General features: G+C 40.0%; 1 protein-coding gene across 8 annotated transcripts in view; it reads right to left on the bottom strand.

The window, feature by feature from the left end:
* UNC13B (unc-13 homolog B) overlaps positions 1-23,060 on the bottom strand; it is a 158,237-nt gene that overhangs the window by 67,297 nt on the left and 67,880 nt on the right. For all 8 annotated transcript variants that reach the window (XR_005792535.1, XM_040481595.1, XM_040481594.1 and 5 more), the window contains 3 exons: positions 22,979-23,033; positions 19,318-19,632; positions 17,188-17,278 (listed from right to left, as the gene is read on the bottom strand). Coding sequence is in view for 7 of the 8 variants with exons in the window: in XM_040481595.1 (XP_040337529.1) it covers positions 17,188-17,278; positions 19,318-19,632; positions 22,979-23,033 (461 nt within the window). In the remaining variant the exon portion in view is untranslated. The remainder of the gene's footprint in view (positions 1-17,187; positions 17,279-19,317; positions 19,633-22,978; positions 23,034-23,060) is intronic.

Genomic DNA, 23,060 nt, shown 5'->3' with positions numbered 1-23,060 from the left:
GAAAGAAAGAAAGAAAGAAAGAAAGAAAGAAAGAAAGAAAGAAAGAAAGAAAGAAAGAGAGAGAAAGAAAGAAAGAAACCCTTTGTACTATAAGGAGACTATATTCTAACTGGCTTAATATTTATCAAATATCTCCTTCAGTTCTTTGTGTTTTGTTCTGAAATATACCTAGAGTAAACCCAAATCTGGAGAATTCTCTTGGTGTAAGACCCTGTTTCCAGAAGCTTTTCAAAATATGTTCCTAGTTAGCATATGAATCTCAAGTGTCTTGAGAATCAATGAAGAGACCTAAAAGAGGAGGGTTTTTCCTATAGGGTTCTCCGTATATTCAAAAATATCTGGTATGAAGCACTGAGTTATAGGAAGATAGCTAACGTTCAAAGGGGAAGAGAAGACTTAAGAGAGACAAATCTCTTAAGGATCTCTGACAATGGAAGCATGGTGGGGAGAAAAGAAAGTATTCAACTGGATGAGGCAAGAGAGAGAATGAGACTTAACCAAGAAAGCAAGGAATGCAGAGGGAAACCCTGTTGGTGGTGCTGGTATTGGAGCCCTATACTGCAGCTCATCCATACCAACCAACCACACATGGAGATGACTTCCCTGCTCACACACAAGACCTTAAAACCTCTCTATTCTAACTTTCCATCCAGTAACAGAATCCCCTGCAAAACCCTTTGCTCCCCTCACATGTCACTACGTCTAATCTATTTTACCTTCCTATCTATAAAATCTGTCCCCTTCTCTACAACCTTTAGTTTGGGCTTCACTACCTCTCATTTGAGTTATTGCAAAATATTCATCCTCCCTAGTCTACCTTCCTTTAGAACCACCCCCCCTACTCCCAATCAATTTTTGACAATTTTTTAGAGGAATACCTTTTATAGCCCTTAGAAGGAATTAACCCTGCTGACACCTTGATCTTGGACTTCTAGCATCTAGAGCTATACAACAATATATTTCTGTTGTTTAAGCCACCCAGTCTGTGGTACTTTGTTATGGCAGCCCTAGCAAACAAATACAGTACCTTTAAGAATTACTAATACAATGCTACCAAAAAAATTTTTAAATAATACCTATTAAGTACCTAGGTGTTGTACCAGGCATGATGAAAAGATACAATCTTTGCTCTTAGGGAGTTCATAACCTAATAGGGGAAATGTTATAGCATGAGCATTGTTATATCCATATTATATATTCTAAGGAAGAAAAGTATTAGATTTTGTGCTTGGTTGACTGGTAGTGCCATTTACTGAAAGGATATACAGGAGATGAGGTGGAGAAGAAAGAAAAGACAATCAGTACAGTTTGAACATACTGTATGTGGTGTCTGGAAAATTCTGCCATAATAAGATCCATAGGCAGCTGGATATGTGAGTATGGAACTCATGAAAGAAGACTGAGGTAGAGATAGCAATTTGGGATCCATCAGTTTACAGGTAAAGAAATGAGTGAGATTATCTAGGATAGAGAATGAGGTGGAAAACAGAGCCCTAGGAATCACCAAGTTTTAAGGGGCAAGCAGATGAGCAGAAGTGCTATAAAGGAAACAAAGATGAAGCTGTCAGATAGAAGAAAAAGACTTGGAGAAAAAGATATCACAAAAGCAAACAGGAAAGAGTGTTTTAGGGAGAAACCAGTCAACAGTTTTTATCTCACCTGTCACAAGAAATGCTCCAGGATGCTCCAAGAGCATCTAGAATGTCCTTCCTAACTTGTCATCTTTGTTTATTTATGTCCAAATGTTCTCAGGTACGGACCAAATAAACACATTTCCCTAGCATGCTTAAAGATGACAACCAGCATGGGGCGCCTGGGTGGCGCAGTCGGTTAAGCGTCCGGCTTCAGCCAGGTCACGATCTCGCGGTCCGGGAGTTCGAGCCCCGCATCAGGCTCTGGGCTAATGGCTCAGAGCCTGGAGCCTGTTTCCGATTCTGTGTCTCCCTCTCTCTCTGCCCCTCCCCCGTTCATGCTCTGTCTCTCTCTGTCCCAAAAATAAATAAACGTTGAAAAAAAAAAAAAAAAAGATGACAACCAGCAAAGAGAAGTACAAGCCCAAGGAATTAGGGAAAATTATTTACTATAATTTACCTCTACTCTTTGGCTTCAGGAAGTCTTATTTTATATACTATGACAGTACTTCAGAATGTGCCTGTTTTGGAATGGTGGTAAATCTCACTGCATTGTTTACAGAAAGAATGCCACTTACAAGGAGCCATGATTTCTTTAATGGCATGTTTATAAACAGAAAGCAAGTTATCCCTTGATTTCCATCTTTCTAAGCTTCTATTATTTTATTTCTTGGACATTTCCTGATACTTAACAACATATTCCTGACTCGGTACCCTCTGGGAATTCATCTGACTTCTCTGAGCACCCTAACTCAAAGGGTTTGCTCCCTCCATTTTTTGTTGTCCCTCATTTCTTTTGCAACCAATTACTTATATTGTCTGGTAATATCGCTTCATACTTTTAAGCAACAGTTCCACAAAACTTTTCTGAGTGTCTATTAAGTATCAGAAACTACGCTAGGAATTGTATTCAGTTCCTGACCTCATGTGCAATCTAACAAAGGAGTTAAAGCATATATATGGATATTGAAAATACAAGTAGAAAGCAGAAGTAACAAGAAAATAAGTGGCCAGGAACAGGATCTCTAAATCTTTGAACTGTTTTCTACCTACATGTAGTAGGCCCCCAAGACATATTAGGCAGAGAAGATACTCCAGTTGAATATCTATTCTTTTTTTTTTTTTTTTTTTTTTAATATCTATTCTTAATTCCTAAGACTTCAGACTCAAACTCCTATATGGCCTCCTCCCTTGATAAGCCAGGCTGGGCTATAAAGACATCTTTAACTGAAGACCAATTCAAAATACAGGTCAAGTAGTTTGCAACTTGACCCCTTGCTCCGGTCACATCCTTGACTAGACATATGAATTTCTCCCAGTGTAAGAGGAGAATATATGTAATATCAAAGGTCCAAAGCAGTTTTCTCAACCTGCCTTTTCATAACCCCAGTTTATTTCAATTGGCAGAGCTTCTGCCTCCAGCATTATAGTCCAATTAAAGTGCCTATTCTTTGGGCCTGGAGAGGGCAGCCTTCAGCAACTCTTTAAAGGTTAGAGTGAGTGACTAATATTTATCATAAAAGACACATATAAATTGTAGGAGAATTTTAGAGAGGAAAATATTGCCAGCTTTCAAGGTGCTGATTTGGATAGGAATTAGGAAAGGCTCCGTGAAAGAGGTGATATCTGAGCTTGATCCTAAAGGATGAATAATATTTGGATATGTGGAAATTGAACAGAAGAAAAGGCATTAGGGCAGAGATACAAGATGAGCAAAGATATGAAAAGGAGAAAAAGGAAGATATGTTGTTGGAAAGTAAAGGAAATAACATTTAGTGAATACTAAAAACTTGCCAGGCCCTGCTTTATATGTATTATCTTATTTAATCCATATGCATCTGCTGAGGAAATGATATCCAATTCAGAAATGAGAAAACTAAGTTTGTAAGAGGCTAGGTGACTTGTCTAAGCCTCAAGTTACATAGGTAGTAAGTAGTAGAGTCCTATTTCAAACTCTGGCTCTGGCTGATTCCAAGGCCCAGTATCTTCCAACTGTACAATATGGCCTCTGGGTTAAAAAAAAAAAAGTTAGAAAAATCGGTTGAAGTAAGTCATGAGTTGTTACAGATGTCAGGCTAAGAAGCTGAGACTATAACTTAACTACAAGTGAGAGAAAAAATTAATCTTCCTTCCTTCTTCCCTCCCTCTTTCTTTTCTTCTTCCCTCCCTCCCCCTTTCTTTTCTTTCTTTCTTTGAGAAACCTTCATTCATTCACTCATTCATTCTCAGATATATGTTAAGAGCTTGCTGGGTGCCAGGCATTAGAGAAATAAAGTTAAATAGTCCCTATTCTGGTAGTGCCTGGCTGGCTCAGTCAGTGGAGCATGTGACTCTTGACCTTGGAGTTGCGAGTTTGAGCCCCATGTTGGATGAGGAGATTACTTAAAAATAAAATCTTAAAATAAATAAATGGTCCCTAATCTGTATTTCCATTATATATTTTTTAAATATTTATTTATTTTTGAGAGAGAGAGAGAGAGAGAGAGTGAGGGAGGGGCAGAGAGAGAGGGAGAGAGAGAGAATCCTAAGTAGGCTCTGCACTGTTAGTGCAGAGCCCTACACAGGGTTTAAATGCACGAACCATGAGGTCACGACCTGAGCTGAAATCAAGAGTTGGTTGCTTAACTGACTGGGCCACCCAAGCTTCCCCAGGCTATTTTTATCTAGCTCTTATTTAAACTTCTTATTGAATATAACATACAGTGCACAAATCAAAAGTATGTCAATGTAAACAGAATCCCAATCAAGAACAGAACATCAATGGAATTCCAGAAGTTCCCTTGTGCCTATGTCTAGTCACTACCAACACCCTCCCCACCTAGGTAATCACTATCCTACAGTCTGACACTATAGATGACTTTGATCTGTTTCTGAACTTAATATAAAAAGAAGCATATAGTATATACTCTTTTCAGAAATACATAATCTTGGGGTCAAATGCTCACACATTTCCAGGATAATATGATAACCACCAAAATTGACTGTATATGAAATGTTATAGAAAAATGAGTACCTAACTACCTGGGGACTTTGAGGAAGACTTCAAAGGATGTGACATGTAAGTTGAGCCCTGAGTATAAGTGGAGCCATGAGTAGTGCTCTGTTTCAGGAAGACAATGCTGGCAGTGGTATACACAATGTATCCTAAGACAAATAAAAGAACGAAACCTTCAGAAAACTAATACTGTACACTAAGCAATAAAGAAGATCTGAACACAAAAGGGAACAGAGAAGAGACTTGTAAAAGGAATCACGGAGAGAAAAAAGAGCAAGGTCTGGCAAATGATCCAATGTGGGAGGCAAGAAAGAAGGAAGAATGACACCGTGATTTTGAGTGGGTGACTAGCAAAATGATGGTGATTTTAATACAGAGAACAAAGAACAGGAACGGGTCCAGGAGGGAAGTTTCGAACATTAGGAAGTTATGGTGAAAATAACTATTAGATAACTAGACATGAAGGATAGAACCTAAAGAAAAAAGGAGGGTTAGAAATACAGATTTGGGAATTATTTGCTTAGAAAGGCTAGCTGGAAGTCAACTGGCTGCCTAGCACAAAAGCCGGGATCAAGCACAGAATTGGCCATATAGTAGTTGCTCAGTTAAGGATTCTGGATTAGAGGTTGAGCAGAGGCAGATTTGAGATGAGGGAAAAAAGCCTGAGGGGAAAACTGTAGAAAGAGACAGGCAGGAAAGGAGATAGGCAAGCTAAGAAAGAAAGGAAGAGAATGGGAGAATCCAGGATAACAGAAGCCAGGGAAAGAGGAAGTTACAAATAGGTTGTTTCAAAACACACATTGGAATGCTGCAGAGAAAAATGACATTAAAGACCAAGGAAAGTATCTGGGGAAAAATGTAAATATTTTATGTAATTATTTCTATCTCCCTTCCGGCCTATAAGCTCCTAAATGATAAAAAAAAGTGGTACCACTTATCAGTTGGCTTGATTTAAAATGGGATGATTTGGGTGCACCCAGGTGGCTCAGTTGGTTAAGAATCCGACTTTGGCTCTGGACATGATCTCGCAGTCTGTGAGTTCGAGCTCCACTGACAGCTCAGAGCCTGGAGCTTGCTTTGGATTCTGTGTCTCCCTCTCACTCTGCCTCTCCCTCACTCATGCTCTCTGTCTCTCCCTCTCAAAAATAAACATTAAAAAAAAAATTAAAATGGCATCATTTTATCAGTTGCTTCCTTTTGGAGAACTTTGGCAACAGGATTTTCTCTCACAGAGGAAGAATTCATTCCTAGCCAGTATCAAATGTTCCATTGGCTGGATGAGTAAACAAGCAGGAAGAGTCAGCAAAAGTAATAGAAAGCAAGAAGATAAGCTTTGTTTATTTGAAAACAAGTAATTTCTAATTTTATACAGAGGTATCATAAGAGTTTATTAAGTACAGTACCTCTCTTTACTGACAGTATGCCCAGAAAATACTGCCAGGTGGAGCTAAGCCTGCTACCGGTGTCTGATACTCTCCTCTGACTCTAGGCAAGTCAATGGTATCATGGCATTCCTCAGAGATGTTTTGATATGTACCTCAGAAACCAAATTCCATCCCTTCAAACAAGCTGCCCCAAAGCCCAGGCACAGATGTGACATCTTATAATTCACAAGGTTCAGACACCGCCTAGAACCAAATCTAAGATTTACAGAAGACCAACCACTGATAAACATCCAGATCCAGGCCATAAACATGTCCAGAACATTTCACAGGAAACAGGAGGGGGGAATGGGGGGAGGGGGGAGACCTGAGAAACATTAAGTGTGTCTCCTGACAAGCACACAAAAGCAGCTCTCAGGAAAATGTTCCCACCAGTGCCCATGGCAGCCTTTGTACTCCTCCCCTAGACTCCTAGGGTAAGGCATTCAACTAACTTCTTCCTCTGGGGCTCCAAAGAAGCACCAGTGCACTAGGTAAATAGCTTCCTCTGAGTGATCCATATAGTTATCCCAGGAACCCCGTGCCACCAAGGAGTCTAGATCCCTACAAAAACCTGAAATCCTGTGGCAATGGCACCTTGCTGCTTTAGCCATAGACACAGTTTCACTTGTGTTCCCACTCAGTAGCAAAGGCTCCAGCTATGGGCAGCAACACCTCTGGCAGGTCACTCAGGCCTAGGCTAGGAAGGTCAGGAGAGAGCCCTGAAAACCAAAAGTTCTGGTAAGAGGAGGCCTCCTGGTGACTCTCAAGCAATTGTTTCTAGAGCTTTACACTCAAAAACACATTTTTCTCTGACCTCACCAAAACTCTGTAAGAGAGGACAGTCATCCTTAATTTTACAGCTCAGGAGACTGAGAAATAGAAAACAGAAAAGTGATTTACTCAGGTTCTCTCAGATTTTAAGATTGAGCTACTTCAAGGATCTAGTTCTTTCTATTTCCAGTTTAGCCCTACATTTTATTAGTAAGAGGGATAACATTAAACAGATACAAAAGACACTGGATATCACGAACAGGATCTCCATATACCAGCCTGGCGAATACATTTCCCACCAACTAGACCTCAGGAAACACAGAATTGTCACTCACATGTGACAAACACAGAACCTTCTGTGTCACCTTCTTTCCCCTTCTACCTTGAAGGAGTATTAGTTTGCCAGGGCTGCCGTAACATAATACCATAGACTGGGTGGTTTAAGAAATAGAAATTTATTTTCTTACAATACTGGAGACTACAAGTCAAAGATCAAGGTGTCAGTGAGGTTGGTTTCTTCTAAGGCCTTTCTCCTTGGCCTCAGATGGCCATCTTTGTCTACACAGGCTCTTCCATCTGAGTCCTAATCTCTTTTTATAAGAATATCAGTCAGACTGGATATGCCTCCATCCATATGACTTCAATTTACCATAATTACCTCTTTAAAGGCTCTATGTCCAAATACAATCACATTCTGAGATACTGGGTATTAAGATTTCAACATATGTGGGGCACCTGGGTGGCTCAGTTTGTTAAGCGTCCGATTTCGGCTCAGGTCATGATCTCATGGTTCATGGGTTCAAGCCCTGCATAGGGTTCTGTGCTGATAGAGCAGAGCCTGGAGCCCACTTCAAGTTTTTGTGTCTCCCTCTCCCTTTGCCCTTACCCCGCTCACGCTCTCCCTCTCCCTCTCTCTCTCACACACACACAAAAACAAATAAACATTAAAAAAAAAAAAAAAAAAAAGATTCCAACCTGAGGAAGCAGGGCACAATTCAGCTCATAACAGGAAGAAAAGGTGAAATCAGGCTTTTGGTGGTATTAGGGATTTAAAAGGCAGAGGAAGAAAGGAGACGATCCAGAATCAGAAGCCAGGTACCCTGGTGTTTTCCTTCATAGGGAGCCTTTGGAATGAAATATAAGAAACATACCAGCTGGTAGCTTTAGAGAAACAGAACTAGGCCAGTCTCAGCTTCCCTCTCTGCTCTGGCCTGCTTCCTAACAGACATGGAGAACATGGGCAGGAGAACCATGTGTATCCTTTCTAGGTATTCCTGCTCTGTTCAGTGCAAACGGGGTGGGAAAGGTAGAGGGCCTGTGTTCAATGTGTAAAAGAATATTTAAATTTTAATTTCTTATGGATGCCCCTATTATCACCCACTCAGCTTCATCTTTGGGATTTCTTTCTACCTAAGATTTTACTTTTTACCAAAGCAGTTGAATCTCAAGGACTGAGCGAGATTGTGTATGTATTAGAGGAACAGAAAAGAGGGACTGAGACAGGCTGTAGGAAAAAACGGCAGCTCAAGAACATGCTTTTGCTACTGACCAACTGGGCATGCTACTTCTACACCCTGTAAAAATAACAGCTTCTTATTGTTTCAGAGGCTCAGGTGATGTTGCCAATTTCTCCATACATGTGCAAAACAAAGAGGGGAAAGAAAGGTTGCAGGTTAGGGAACAATTAAGGCAGAAAGTGGCAAATTCATGAGAAGTCCAAAGAAATTTAAAAGGAACAGGGCTGGGAGAAAATATTTGCAAATCATCTAGTTGATACAGGACTTTAACCCAGAATATATTAAGAACTCTTACAACTCAACAACAAAAGACAACCCAATGTAAAAACGCAGAGGATTTGAATAGACATTTCTTCAAAGAAGATGTACAAATGGCCAATAAGCATGAGAGAAGATGCTTAACATCCTTAGTCACTAAGGAAATGGGAATCAAAATCACAATGAGATACCACTTCACATCCACTAGGATGGCTATAACAAAAAGACAGATTAACAAGCATTGACAAGGATGTGAAGAAATTGGTACCCTCATACATTGTTTATGGGAATGTAATATGGTGCAACCTGTTTGGAAAACAGTTTGACAATTTCTCAAAAGGTTAAACATAAAGTTGCCATATGATCCAGCAATTCCCTTTGTATGTATATACCCAAGAGAAATGAAAACATATGTCCACACAAAAAATTATACATGAATGTTCACAGTGGCATTATTTATATCAGCCAAAAGGTGAAAGCAATCCAAACATCCAACAACAGATGAGTGAATAAACAAAATGTGATATATCCACAGAATGGAATATTATTCAGCCATATAAAGGAACAAAGTAATGGCAGATGCTGCAACACAGATGAACCTTAAAAACATTATGTTAAGTGAAAGAAGCCAGATACAAGAGGCCACATATTAAATGATTTCATTTATACGAAATGTCCAGAACACACAAATCCATAGAGACAGAAAGTATATTAGTGGTTGCCAGAGGCTAGAGCAAAGCAGGGAATGAGGAGTGACTTATTAATGGGGATGGCATTTCCTTTGCAGTGATAGAAATGTTCTCAAATTAGATGGTGGTGATAGCTGTACAACCTAGTAAATATACTAAAAACACTGAATTATACACTTTAAAATGGTAAGTTATGTTAAATGAATTATATCTCAATAAAAAGATATTTGTTACTTAAAAAAAAATAGAAACAGGATTCCTTTTCCTTTTTCAGTCCACTAAGGGAAAACTGTGTAGAAGTAGGGCTGGATGAAAAGGCTGGAAGAACACACAAAGCATAGTCTATTTGTCTCTATTTCACCTTAGAGCAGTGAGGGGAGACAAAAGCAAGTTTTGTGTGAGGAGAGGAAGGAGCCATAGTCACAGAAAGATGGCTAGAAAGATGAAATTTGGGAATTAGCCTTCTCATTCCTCTCCACAAAACAAGTACCCAGAATGAAAACAAGACTAGCTTTCCTACCTACATCCTTTGCATTCATCCTGTCAACAGATATTTATGGAGTATCTACTATGTGCACAAGACAGCTATCTTATCCTTCCCTCCCTCCCTTTACTTATTTAGGTTTCTTTATTTTGAGAAAGAGAGAGAGAGAGCGTGTGAGCAGGGAGAAGGGCAGAGAAAAGGGGAGAGAGAGAATCAAAAGCAAACTCCATGCTATCAGCACAGAGCCCGATGCAGGGCTCAATTTCACGACCTGAGCCAAAATCCAAGAGTCAGATGCTTAACCAATTGAGCCACCCAGGAGCTCCTCCTTCCCTCCCTTTAAAGGTAAGTGAAACTCCATGGGGCGCCTGGGTGGCGCAGTCGGTTAAGCGTCCGACTTCAGCCAGGTCACGATCTCGCGGTCCGGGAGTTCGAGCCCCGCATCAGGCTCTGGGCTAATGGCTCAGAGCCTGGAGCCTGTTTCCGATTCTGTGTCTCCCTCTCTCTCTGCCCCTCCCCCGTTCATGCTCTGTCTCTCTCTGTCCCAAAAATAAATAAAAACGTTGAAAAAAAAAATTAAAAAAAAAAAAAAGGTAAGTGAAACTCCTGCTCCTAATTCTTCTATATTATCGAAGAGATGGCTTAGCTTTCCCTTGCTTTTCAAGAGCCCAATCACATTTAGTGGGTTCAAGGTTGGTTTGGGGAACATGGGAACAAAACACAGGACACAAAGTTTTGAGAGATGATGTCTTTTGGCTAAATATGTTGAATTTTAGATGCTGATGGGACAACTGAGTATATAAGTAGTTAGAAATATGGATCTAGAGTTCAGGCAAGAGATCTGGGCTAGACAGACAGGAGAACAATCCACATATAAGTAGTAACTGACATAATAAGATTTCATATAAAGAACGTAAGGGAGTTATATGAAAAGAGGATTGAGGAAAGAACCCCAGGAAGACCAACATTTAAGAATGAGCAAAGAGAGAAATCAGAAAAGGGAAACTTAAGAGAGATCAGAGAAGAATGGCATTGGGGATGGTTTCTTAAATGTCAAAACACAAAGGAGTGTTCAGTGTATCAAATACTGCAGAGAGGTCCATTAAGGTTTGAAAGCAATCACTAAATCAGGTAGCTATGAGCTCACTGATGACCCTCACAAATGCAGTTTTAATGAAATGATAATGAAATCAAATGAAGCAGAGTTTCTCCAAATGTATTCCTTGGAAAGTGAGTCCTGCAGGATGCCTCTCCAGAACAGAGTTTCATGGTCAAAAAAGCTTGCAGTGACGCTGTGCATATTATATTCTCCTCTTTAAGAGGAGCTATCTGTTGGTGTTACACTCTACTGGAACCAAATTTATTTCCCAAATTTCTTTGACCATGGAATTCTATCACATAATAGAGAACCTATTAACAGTTCCAGAAACTGGAGTCCTGTGGAAGAGAGTTGTCCATGCTCTAGAAAACAGAGTTCTAAGATTATGGTGGTAATATGGTGGAAAAAGTGTTAAAAAAGCTAGGCTCTAGAGTTAACTAGATCTAGATTTGAATGCAGTCCTCTTATCAGCTAAGTGACCCTGAACAAGTTTCTATCTTTCTAAAACCTCAGTTTATTAATCTATAAAATGGGCCAAATAACATAAGACTGGTTTGTAAAAGTATTGTAAGGGATTCATTTGGATGATGCATGTAAAATACTTATAGTAATAGTAGCATCCAGTAAGTGTGGCAGTGGTGATGATGATGATGGCAGTAGTTGAGATCAAAAGGAGAACTATAAAGTAGATAATAAAGTTTTCACTGAATGAGGAATTAGTGAACAGTTGGGACCTAATTACAACAAGGAAGGTGACTGTGAGAATAGGTTATGTGAAGATCTAGTAATGGCCTGGAAGTGGCAATGAGAGCCAGAGAAAACTAAGCCTCACTCCTGACCCAGTAATGGGGCATGAAAAGGGCAGAACCTCCTTCATAAAGGCTTTAGTGGGATGCCTGGCAGGCTCAGTCGGTAGGGCATGAGACTCTTGATCTCGGGATCACAAGTTCATGTCCTACGTTGGGGAGAGAGTGCTTTAGGAGCACCTGGGTTGGTTAAGCGTTGGACTCTTGATTTCGGCTCAAGTCATGATCTCACGGTTCATGTGATCAATCCGAGTCAGGGTCTGCGCTGTTAGCTCTCTCTTCTCTGCGCTTCCCCCACTTGTGCTCTCTCCCTCTCTCAAATAATAAACTTAAAAAAATAATAAAAATAAAAAGGTAAAGTATGATATAATATACACATGCTTGTAAATGCACAGATTATCTGTGGACTGATTCACAAGACACAGGTAACAAAAAAATGGAGAAGATGGGGACTTGAGGCCTGGAAGTTTGAAGCAGGAGGGAAATTTCACATGACACATGTATAATTTTATGTTTTTGTATAATTGCATATTTTTATACTTATCAATTATTCCAAACATTCTTTCATTTAATTGTTAGAGTAGTAATGGTTAGGGAGATGGGTGTAACTGGTAGTCTTCACGAGGGTAAAGAATTGAAGTAGTAAAAGCTTAACATAGGCAGCCGTGATCAGAACAAAATCCTACAGGTTCAAATTACAGAAAGAATGCTTTCCTGATGCAACTAAGTCTAAGAGATGGGGCCCTCAAGGGTGCTCCCCTTGAGCATGACTTTTCCCCAGAGGAATACCTTTTTCAGGCCTTCAACAATTGCCCGAGAAGGAAGTCTCTGCTAGGGAGAGAGTCACAAGAACAGAGCAGAACTTTGTGGGAGACAGTGAATTCATTCTGTCTTAAAGCTCTTCCCTGAGAAAATGCTGATCCACCTCTCAGGTTGACCAGCTACAATCTTGAATCTCCTGAGATCGCTCCATTTAAACACAGGCCTTCTATTCTATTTGTTCAGTTCCATCTCTGCTTACTAAATAAGTCTCTCCTTCTCCAGCTTTCTTTAGCAACCTAAGAGCTTCTGTCAAGGCTTCCTCACGGCCTACCTCTATGTCTTCTCCTTCACTGTCCCTTCCACCTGGAACACCCACCCACCTGCTGCCACCACAGTCTCGGTTTCTAGAGCTAAAAGTCTCACCTCCTCCCCCAGATTTTTCTGCAGCTAAGCCAAATAAGGTACAAAATCATATCCATTCCACCCACACTACTAACATTACTGCAATGTCATCAAACACTTATTAAGTACATATGGCCAGGCACTCAGCCACCCCAGATACAGAGATGACCTACAGAATATCTTCCCTGAATCTGCTTATAGGAATGGCATAAGGATAACTAGGTTATGGTAGTTCCTCAAAGTCTATTGAATGCGGTTATTGGCTGAAGAAGAATGAATGTCCTATAAACTTATGGGAAATATTCAAATCACTATCAAAGAAATGTAAATTAAAACAAGGGGATACCATTCTTCTGCTGAATTGGCAAACATTTTCAAAAATGATAATACTCAGTGTTGGTGGGGCACCTTCAAATATTGAAAATACAAATTGGAAAAAGTTTTCTGAAAACACACATAGAAGTTAATCAGAAGCCTTTACAAAGTATATATACTCTTTAACTCAGTAATTTATTTGAATCTACTTTGAGAAAGCTAAGTTAAAGAAAAAAAATCAAAAACCGATTCACACAAAATGATGCTCATCATAGCATTATTTATAATTATAAAGAAACACAAGTTGTTATGGAACATCAGCCTAATGGAATATTAATCTAAACCTTAAATCATGTTTTCAAAACATATTTAATGCTCACAAAAACAATCTAAGTGAGAAAAATTTTAAATGCACACATACTATGGTCCAAATTCAGTATTTTTAATTTTATGTATATACTATACAAATTATATAAGAAAACATAGCTAATGCTAATAGCTAATATTTTATAGTTGCTAAGTTACTAGGCCTTGGAAAAATTAAAAATAAAATTAAGAGCGATAAAGAGGCACATAGAGACTTCTGTGAAAATGCTGATGGACTTTTCTGGCTAGGTAAACATCTATAAAAAGTTGGCTAAACACTCTGCCAGGTTCTATAACTGGGCTCTAGAACACTAGCAGTAAAAAACAGCTCCAGAAATCAAAGAACTTACAAGTACACAGAAAAGTTAGATCAAACGGTAAATAAATAACTCAATTACATCATGGTAAATGCCAATCTAGAAAAAGTATGCAATGGTATGTACAACAGAGTCTGGAAGCTTAACCCTCAAAACTGACACCTGACTGAATTTTATTTTTTTGTAAATTTACATCCGAAGTAGTTAGCAGATAGTGAAACAATGATTTCAGGAGTAGATTCCTTAATGCCCCTTACCCATTTAGCCCATCCCCCCTCCCACAACCCCTCCCGTAACCCTCTGTTTCTTTTCCATATGTACGAGTCTCTTCTGTTTTGTCCCCTCCCTGTTTTTATATTATTTTTGTTTCCCTTCCCTTATGTTCATCTGTTTTGTCTCTTAAGGTCCTCATATGAGTGAACTCATATGATTTTTGTCTTTCTCTAATTTCACTTAGCATAATACCTCCAGTTCCATCCACGTAGTTGCCAATGGCAAGATGTCATTCTTTTTGATTGCCGAGTAATACTCCACTGTATATGTGTGAATGTGTGTGTGTGTATACCACTTCTTCTTTATCCATTCATCCATTGATGGACATTTGGGCTCTTTCCATACTTTGGCTATTGTTGATAGTGCTGCTATAAACATGGGGTGCATGTGTCCCTTCGAATCAGCACACCTGTATCCCATGGATAAATGCCTAGTAGTGCAATTGCTGGGTCGTAGGGTAGTTCTATTTTTAATTTTTTGAGGAACCTCCATACTGTTTTCCAGAGTGGCTGCACCAGCTTGCAATCTTAAAAACTGTTCACTTTAAATGTTTACCTCATGTCAGTCTAGATCAATAAGACTCCAAGTGTTTATGATTAGGCAACCTTATCCACAGAAATCATTTTTAGCATCTCTCTCAATATATATATTACTTATTGATTTAAAACTTATAAACATATATTAATACAATCATTACATTATAAAAATATAAAAAGCATAAAAGAAATAGACATTTAGGATTAATGATAAAAATATTTCTTGCTGTAACTAAAAATACTAGCAATAGTAATATTTTTAGTGAAAGCAATGTGATACAATCTGTCTCATTATTTTTTAAATCTTGGTTTAACATTTTGTTATAGAATTATTCGTAAGTCTGGTTCCACATTCAATTATTTCAGTATTTGGTTTTCAAAGTTGTCAAAAAGATACAGATAATACAGTCAAATGGAAGATGTGCAATTGGTACCTATGTAGCAATTAGTCAAAGATTTTGTTGGAATTTGGCTAATCAAGTTCTTATGTCTTATCAAATAGAAATATTTTTAACAAATAAGTTCAAACCTCACTGAAGTTTTTAATTAGAAAGATTTTTAAATATGTTAATAGTTTCTTTCCAAGATTTTAGAACATGCAGTTACAGGTTTTTATGGGTAACACTCATTGTTTCTGCTGCTGCTGCTGAAGATGAAGAAGAAGCAAGTAAGCAAGCAAGAAAGAAAAAAAGAAAAAAAGAAATGGAAGAACGTACACACAAAAGAAAGCATTTTCATACATCTGTATTCAAAATGCTTTTTTCCAAAGCAGCTACCTTTTCAGTCATTATTAAAACATTATCTTCTCCCTGAAGGGTCAAATTAGCAGTGCTAGAACAATTTGAGCAACAAAATAAATGACAGTAATGGATTATAACTCATGTAATAAATCGGGAATCCATGAGTCTATATTTATGAGTCTCCATAAATAAAATGACGGGAGAAAAAGAAATCTCCTCCTTATAGAATGCCAGCTAACGAACATAGAAAGTATAATGGAAATAGAAAGCTAACCATTTGGCAGCCACCATTAGTGGTGGTAGATTCAGATAGGTATTACCAACAGATGCTTAGCTCAGAGGTAGAGATGTGATGAAGAATAATATATGGGTCTCAGAGTACATAAAACACTTATCAGTAACAAAACTGACCTGATGACTTGACAGGTTAGAAACCTGGCCAATAAAAAATTTCTAGTTGATTGAGGTTAATACTACAAGGACATGACAGGGTGACACATGTACTTCTTGATACAACTCATTAAATAGAGCCTAGCATCATTTTTGTGTAATTCCTGCCAAGAAAGCATGGCCTGAGTCTGAATATGAGGAAACACTGGATGGACCCCAAATGAAGAACACACTACAAAATAAAATGCCTGAACCGTCTGTTGAAGATAAAACTGAGGAACCAGTCCTGATTAAAGGAGCCTAAAGAGATATGACTACTAACATGTCAGCCTGGATTATATCCTAGACCAGGAAAGAAAAGAGACATTGTTGGGACAGATGGCAAAATTTGCATGGGGTTTTGATGATAGTGTTGCATTGTTGATTTCCTGATGTGGATGGTTACATTATGGTTATATAGGAGAGTAGTCTTGTTTTTTGGGAAATGCAAAAAGGACTATTTAGGAGTAACAATCATCTCTCCATTTTCTCAAATGGTTCAGAAAAAGATTAATCATAATGGATGGAGGGTGATAAAGCAATTGCGATAAAATGTCAACAACTGGGGATTCTTGGTAAGAAAGATGAGTTTTTTATACTGCTGTTTTGGCAACTTTTCCCTAAGTTAGAAAATATTTCAAAATAAATTATTTTTTAAGTGTGTTTACATATATGAGCATGCTTGCATTTTATTTATTTTTTTTTTTTCAACGTTTATTTATTTTTGGGACAGAGAAAGACAGAGCATGAACGGGGGAGGGGCAGAGAGGGAGACACAGAATCGGAAACAGGCTCCAGGCTCTGAGCCATCAGCCCAGAGCCTGACGCGGGGCTCGAACTCCCGGACCGCGAGATCGTGACCTGGCTGAAGCCGGACGCTTAACCGACTGCGCCACCCAGGCGCCCCAGCTTGCATTTTAAATATCTGCCAGGTATTATACTACTGACAGCCACCTGTCATCATTTAAAAACATCCTTTCTGTATACATTAAAAAGGCCCTCTATAATAGGTCAGCCAGTGACCTTGAACTGGATGGCCAAGGGAGACAACAACTGACCCTAAGAGGCCTTATAACGGTTCCAAGTCCTAAACTCAAAATAAAATTGCCTTAGAATGACAATGGTACTGAAAATAGCATTTAACTTAGCCTTCAGGCTCTCAACCCACTAAGTCTATTTGATTTCCATTAATCAGCATAGAAGGGAGCCAACAGCCACCTCCCATCTCTTAAGGCTCTAGCTTACTTGTCATGCATTCCCAAAAGCACACTATAAAAAGATGACTAATCACTGACTGCTTCTTCAGCACCATATGTCTCCCAATTTCAAAGAAAAAACTGTCCCAACTAGTAGTAGAAAAACAGATTTCCTACCTCCTGCAACTGGAGTCGAACCTTGGTAACTGCTCGGATCCAGTGCGCTCTGGCTTGGGTAAACGGTGAAGAAGCCTTCTCCTCAGGAAAGCTTGTAACAAAGAAAAGAATGTTCCTTAAAAATAGCCCAGGCCACAGGGTGACAGTGCTCAAGGGAAAACTGCCAAATATCTGAAGTAAAATGTTTTGTATTCATGCGTATACTTGTTAGTGATTTGGGCCACTAAACAGCATAGTCCTAAATAGCCAATGTGAAAAAAAAATCCTCTCTAAAATGACAACTTTTAGCTTTTTTTAAAAACCAAGTTTTATTTATTTATTTTGAGAGAGAGAGCATGTGCACTCATATGCACATGCGGGAGCAGGGCGTGGGGGCCAGAGAGAGAGGGAGGGAGAGAGAATCCCACGCAGGCTCATGCTGTTAGCGCAGAGCCTGATGTGTGGGACTCGATCCCACAAACTGTCAGATCATGACCTGAACCAAAATCAAGAGTTAAATGCTTAACCAACTGAGCCATCCAGGTGGCCCTCAGCTTTTTATCCATTCCCTCTCTTCTTTCCCCTTTTTTCACTCACCCAGTGAGCCAGCTCATTGGGACAGTCAGGTTTCAGGATTCTAGTAAAAGCAATGACAAGGGCCCTGCAACTATGCAGAGACATGGGGACTAATCCTCGTGTCTTACCTCTCAAGACCACTAGTCTCCCTTGGGGGTTCTACATAGCATCCATCTTTAGGGCAGAATTTTGTTCCTGTGAACCCTGCCTGCTCCACTAAGAATTTTGAAAGGTTGGGCACTTCTGCTGCTCTGACGAGACCTCTACCCAGACAATGGTATCTGACAAACCTAAGGTTTACAAAGAGCAATCTTTCAGTGAGTTGTGAACCAAACCTCCTGGATGTATTGTTTATTGGACAAGCCATGAGAGAGGACTAAAAATCAAGAAAAAGTAAGAAGAGAAAGTAAGTTTGTATCTTCAGGGGTAGAATACACACATCAACCATTCTTCAAACTTCTACCACATAAACGGCACTCACTGCTCTGAACTTCTGGTGAGACGCTTTATTTTTAAGACCTGAAATTTGAGAATCTAAGTCACACCTAGCTGTTATCACTCTACTCCAGTGCTTTTCAACCGGGACAGGTCTGTACCCAACAGGAAATCTGACATCTGAAGACATTTTTGGTTGTCACAACTGAAGTTTACTGCTGGTATGCAGTGTGCGGATGCCACTATATATTCTAAAGTGCCTATGATAGCTTCCCATAAAGTTATCTGGGCCCAAATGTCAACAGTGCCAAGACTGAAAAACCGTGCTCTGCCCCAATCTATCAGCAACTCTATTGATTTAATTCAATAACAGTAACATTCAAACACTGTACTAAACTTTATTACAAGACTGTTAAAGGGGCACCTGGGTGGCTTAGTCAGTTGAGTGTCCAACTCTTGATTTTGACTCAGGTCATAATCCCAGGGTTATGTGCTTGAGCCCCACATTGGGTTCCACACTGAGCATGAAACCTGCTTAAGATTCTCTCTTGTTCCCCCTCCCTCCTGCTGTCTCTAAAAAAAAAAAAAAAAAAAAAAAAAAAAGACAGATTTAAATTTTTCTTCTTATGGGTACCAATTAATTCCAGATATACTGCTAGACCCTGGGGAGGCAGAAGCGAGAGTTACATCTGACTTTTAGACCAATTCTTTCTTAACTCTGTCCTGGTTTTCTCAGCCAGGAAACAAAACAATGTTCACATAAGAAGTTTAAATATTAATAGGCTGGGGAGCCTATTTCATCCAAAGTAGCTCCTCTGAATGAACTAAGCTGCAGGGGTTGGATCACTTCCAGATCAGAGACTACCATATACAGGTCAACTAGTAGGCCAATAATTGCAGATTCAAAAAGGAGTGGTACACTGCAGGTAACTACAAAGAACCCAAGTGATCTTCAGAGATCCTCAAAATACCTAGGGAGTTATAACAACAATCAAAAGAAGCGTATGGAGCTAACCCTCAGTATCCTGATCACTACCATACCCAGCTATAGGGAAACAAATGAAAAGCACTTATATCTAACACTACCACAGGCAGGTACTGAGGAAACCACATGAACTCCTCAAGGCAGTCATCACCTACCTCTCCTGGGGGCCTAGGACGCGGTCTTCGTGTAGCACCAGATCTGGGGGAGGATGGATTGTGGCATCTTCTTTCCTCTCCTTGGGTTCACATGCTGTCCCCTTCTCCTCTTCACCTGTCACCTCCAAGGCTTTCTCTTGTTCTCCAAAGCCCACTTGGCCATCTCTAGAGAAGCTGCCAGAGCTGTGGCATGAATGAATCGAGTCCCTCTCCCGACGGTCATCATCTTGTTCATGGCATTGGTCTAGTTCACTCAACTGAGAGCTTCCTTGACTCACATTACAGGAGGAGCCATACCTACTACTGCTGGTGGGGCTGTGAGAATGAGAGGAAGACAGATGAGTAGTTACATGCAAACTAGAGACCAGGACAAAAGTAACGATAAATCCAGAAATAAAGATGGCAAGAATCACAAACAAGAGGTTCCTGGGAAGACAGGTCCAAACTTCACAATCTAGAAGAACTAGTTTCTAGTCTGCAGAAGCACGACAAGAAAAACAATACAATGTGCTGGGTTCTCCAATAGCACTTAACCTTAACCTACATTTATTTGACTTTGAAGCATACTTTATCTTAATGTGATTTTTGTAAGTAGGATTAAGAATTATTAAAATACTGGGGCGCCTGGGTGGCTCAGTCAGTTGAGCATCCGATTACAGCTCAGGTCATGATCTCACGGTTTGTGAGTTCGAGCCCCGCGTCGGGCTCTGTGCTGACAGCTGTGACGCCGCGTCGGGCTCTGTGCTGACAGCTGTGATAGCTCAGAGCCTGGAACCTGTTCCGGATTCTGTCTCCCTTTCTCTCTGACCTTCCCTTGCTCACACTGTGTCTCTGTCTCTCTCAAAAAAAAAAAAAAAAACATTAAAAAAAAATAAAAATTAAAAAAAGAATTATTAAAATAGTCTGGCACCAGGGTGGCTCAGTTGGTTAAGCGTCAGACTTGGGCTCAGGTCATGATCTCGTGGTTCCTGAGTTCCGGCCCCATGTGGGGGTGCTGACAACTCAGAGCCTGGAGCCTGCTTCAGATTCTGTGTCTCCCTCTCTCTCTGCCCCTCCCCGGCTTGTGCTCTCTCTCCCAAAAATAAATAAAACATTAAAAACAAACAAACAAACAAACAAACAAAAGGATTAGGGGAGCCTGGGTGGCTCAGTCAGTTAATCGTCTGACTTCAGCTCAAGTCACGATCTCACGGTTGGTGGATTCGAGCCCTGCAGCAGGCTCTCTATGCTGACAGCTCAGAGCCTGGAACCTGCTTCGGATTCTGTGTCTCCCTCTCTCTCTGCCCTTCCCCCACTTGTGTGAGAGCACACGTGCATGCACACTCTCTCTCAAAAATAAACATTAAAAAACATTTTTTTAAAAAGGATTATTAAAATAGTCTGTTGTTTATGCCTAAAATTCTTTACTCAAGACTTTTTTTTTTTTTAAGTGTTTATATATTTTTGAGAGAGAGACAGAGAGACAGAGTGCAAGGGCAGAGGCAGAGAGAGAGGGAGACACAGAATCTGAAGCAGGCTCCAGGTTCTGAGCTGTAAGCACAGAGCCTGATGTGGGGTTCAAACCCACGAACTGTGGGATCATGACCCGAGCCGAAGTTGGATGCTTACCAACGAGCCACCCAGGTGCCCCTTTACTCAGACTTCTAAAGAAATTTGTCCAGTGGCCTTGATTAAAGTCTTCTCATTTCCATAAAGTAAAATGGATGAACTCTACTTCCCTTTCCTATTATTTATTAAATTGATGTCCCCTTGATGTCCCCTTTTCTTCCTCTACAATTGTAAATGTGAATGTCTGTTCCTTAGGATGACCAAAGGAGATTGGAGATGTTCCTTCAATTATCTCTGAGCTACCTACTTGATGAGGTAATGGAAGCCACTAGGAGATGAAGTCTATGACCAAAAAAAACTCTTCAGGGGAATGGTCTCATCAACAGAAATGTTACAGTGGTATGTAACAGGGAATGTCCCAAAGATGAACTCGCCCATCTGTAACTGAGTTGCTCTCAGGACATGACTCAATTTTGGATAAAGTAGACAAAGTCCAACTCTAGGATCTGGGTCAGGGCCATATTAATGCATTTTTATACCTGAAGAAAGGCCAGCCCAACCTGTTCTCAATCATCTCAATTCCCATACCCAGAAAGTTAATTCGTTCCTAGAGACAGTACCTAGGGCAGAGAAAGTGGCAGTGATTCATGATTAGAAAGAAGAGCAGTATCTGCAAATTACTCCTGTGAGGCATATACTGAATTTAAGGGAGTCAGTCCTATTCAAGATAGAGGTTCGAGGGGCACCTGGGTGGCTCAGTCAATTAAGATCCAACTATCGTTTTCGGCTCAGGTCATGATCGTGTGGTTCGTGCTGACAGCACAGAGCCTGCTTGGGATTCTCTCTCACCCTCTCTCTCTCTGCCCTTCCCCTGCTCACACTCTCTCTCAAAATAAATAAACTTAAAAAAAAAAAAAAAAGAGGTTCTAGGTGATGATCTACCAGATCTATCCCAGCCCATTTGGATACTTCTATCCCAAGTCAGGGGCCTTCCTTTCACTTCTGGTATCCTGCTGGAAAGTTTCCATGCAAAAGGACAAAGAATTTCCTTGCCACAGAGTCAAACTTTTAACTAAAGGGCTTATTTTACCTTTGGCCAAATGAAGATAAATCATTATTGTTTTCTAGTGATATTTTCCCTATGGTTCCTCCCAATTACCTGGTATTTTCAGACTAATTACTGATGCTTCATCCCATGGCAGCAGGACAGGCACCACGTCACTGTTCTGAATAGTTCCTAACAAATGTGTACACACACACACACACACACACACACACACACACACACACAACACACACACACACACACACACACACACACATACAACCTCTAAGACCAGCCCCTTTGGACAGTTTTGTGTGGGAGGTCATGGCAATATTCCTAAATTGCACTGTATATGGTGCTTCCTCTTAGGGGAAATAGTATCTTTTCCATGTGGACCCTGCACAATGCTCCAGAATAAAGAACTACAGCAAATGATAGCCCTGAACTCCTGTGACACTTTATTCAAAGCACTTACCAGGCACCAGCCTCAAGGGTACAAAAAGGCAAAGACTGGAAGAAGCTATGCAGGATCCATGGGGAATAGGATATAGAATATATAAATTATCTCAACCTCTGCATTTTGCATGTTACTTAATAACCTCATTGCCACTGGAGAAAGTATCTTAGAAGACTTGAAAAAGCAAAGCAAAGTAGGTCACTTCCTAGTTAATAAGTGCTGAAGTCCCAAGGAAGCATCCTAGCCTGTTATGTGGCTATAATTAATATATGCCACATGACTACTTGCTGCGTCTTCCTACCCTCCATTCTCTATGCCACTTTACACTAGGCAGAGCAAACCAGAATGAGTAAATACCAGGGCAAAGCCTTTCTTTTAGCACTAAGTTCCTTCTTCCAATAAATGAATTACATTTGGCACTAGAGAGATGGGAAAGAATGAGGAGACCCACACATTATTTGTTACTTAACCCCTAGTTAACATAAAACTCAGGTGCTAGGAAAGACACAGGAAAAATAAAAAGCAGGCTACCATTAATCTACCACTAAGTCACTGCATCATAAATGGTCAATTCTTTAAAATCATTTATGATGCTTTAGTTGAGAACAGGCCTTGTGTTGGTCTTTGGTTCCTTGATGTCATGCAGAGTGACTGGCTGCTGCACATCTGAAAGAGACTCAGAGCTAGCAGGCA

This window comes from Herpailurus yagouaroundi, unplaced genomic scaffold (genome assembly GCF_014898765.1).
Source record: "Herpailurus yagouaroundi ecotype Mexico unplaced genomic scaffold, PumYag 160, whole genome shotgun sequence".
In the NCBI taxonomy this organism is placed as follows: Eukaryota; Metazoa; Chordata; class Mammalia; order Carnivora; family Felidae; genus Herpailurus; species Herpailurus yagouaroundi.
This window is presented reverse-complemented; position numbering and strand designations above follow the sequence as displayed.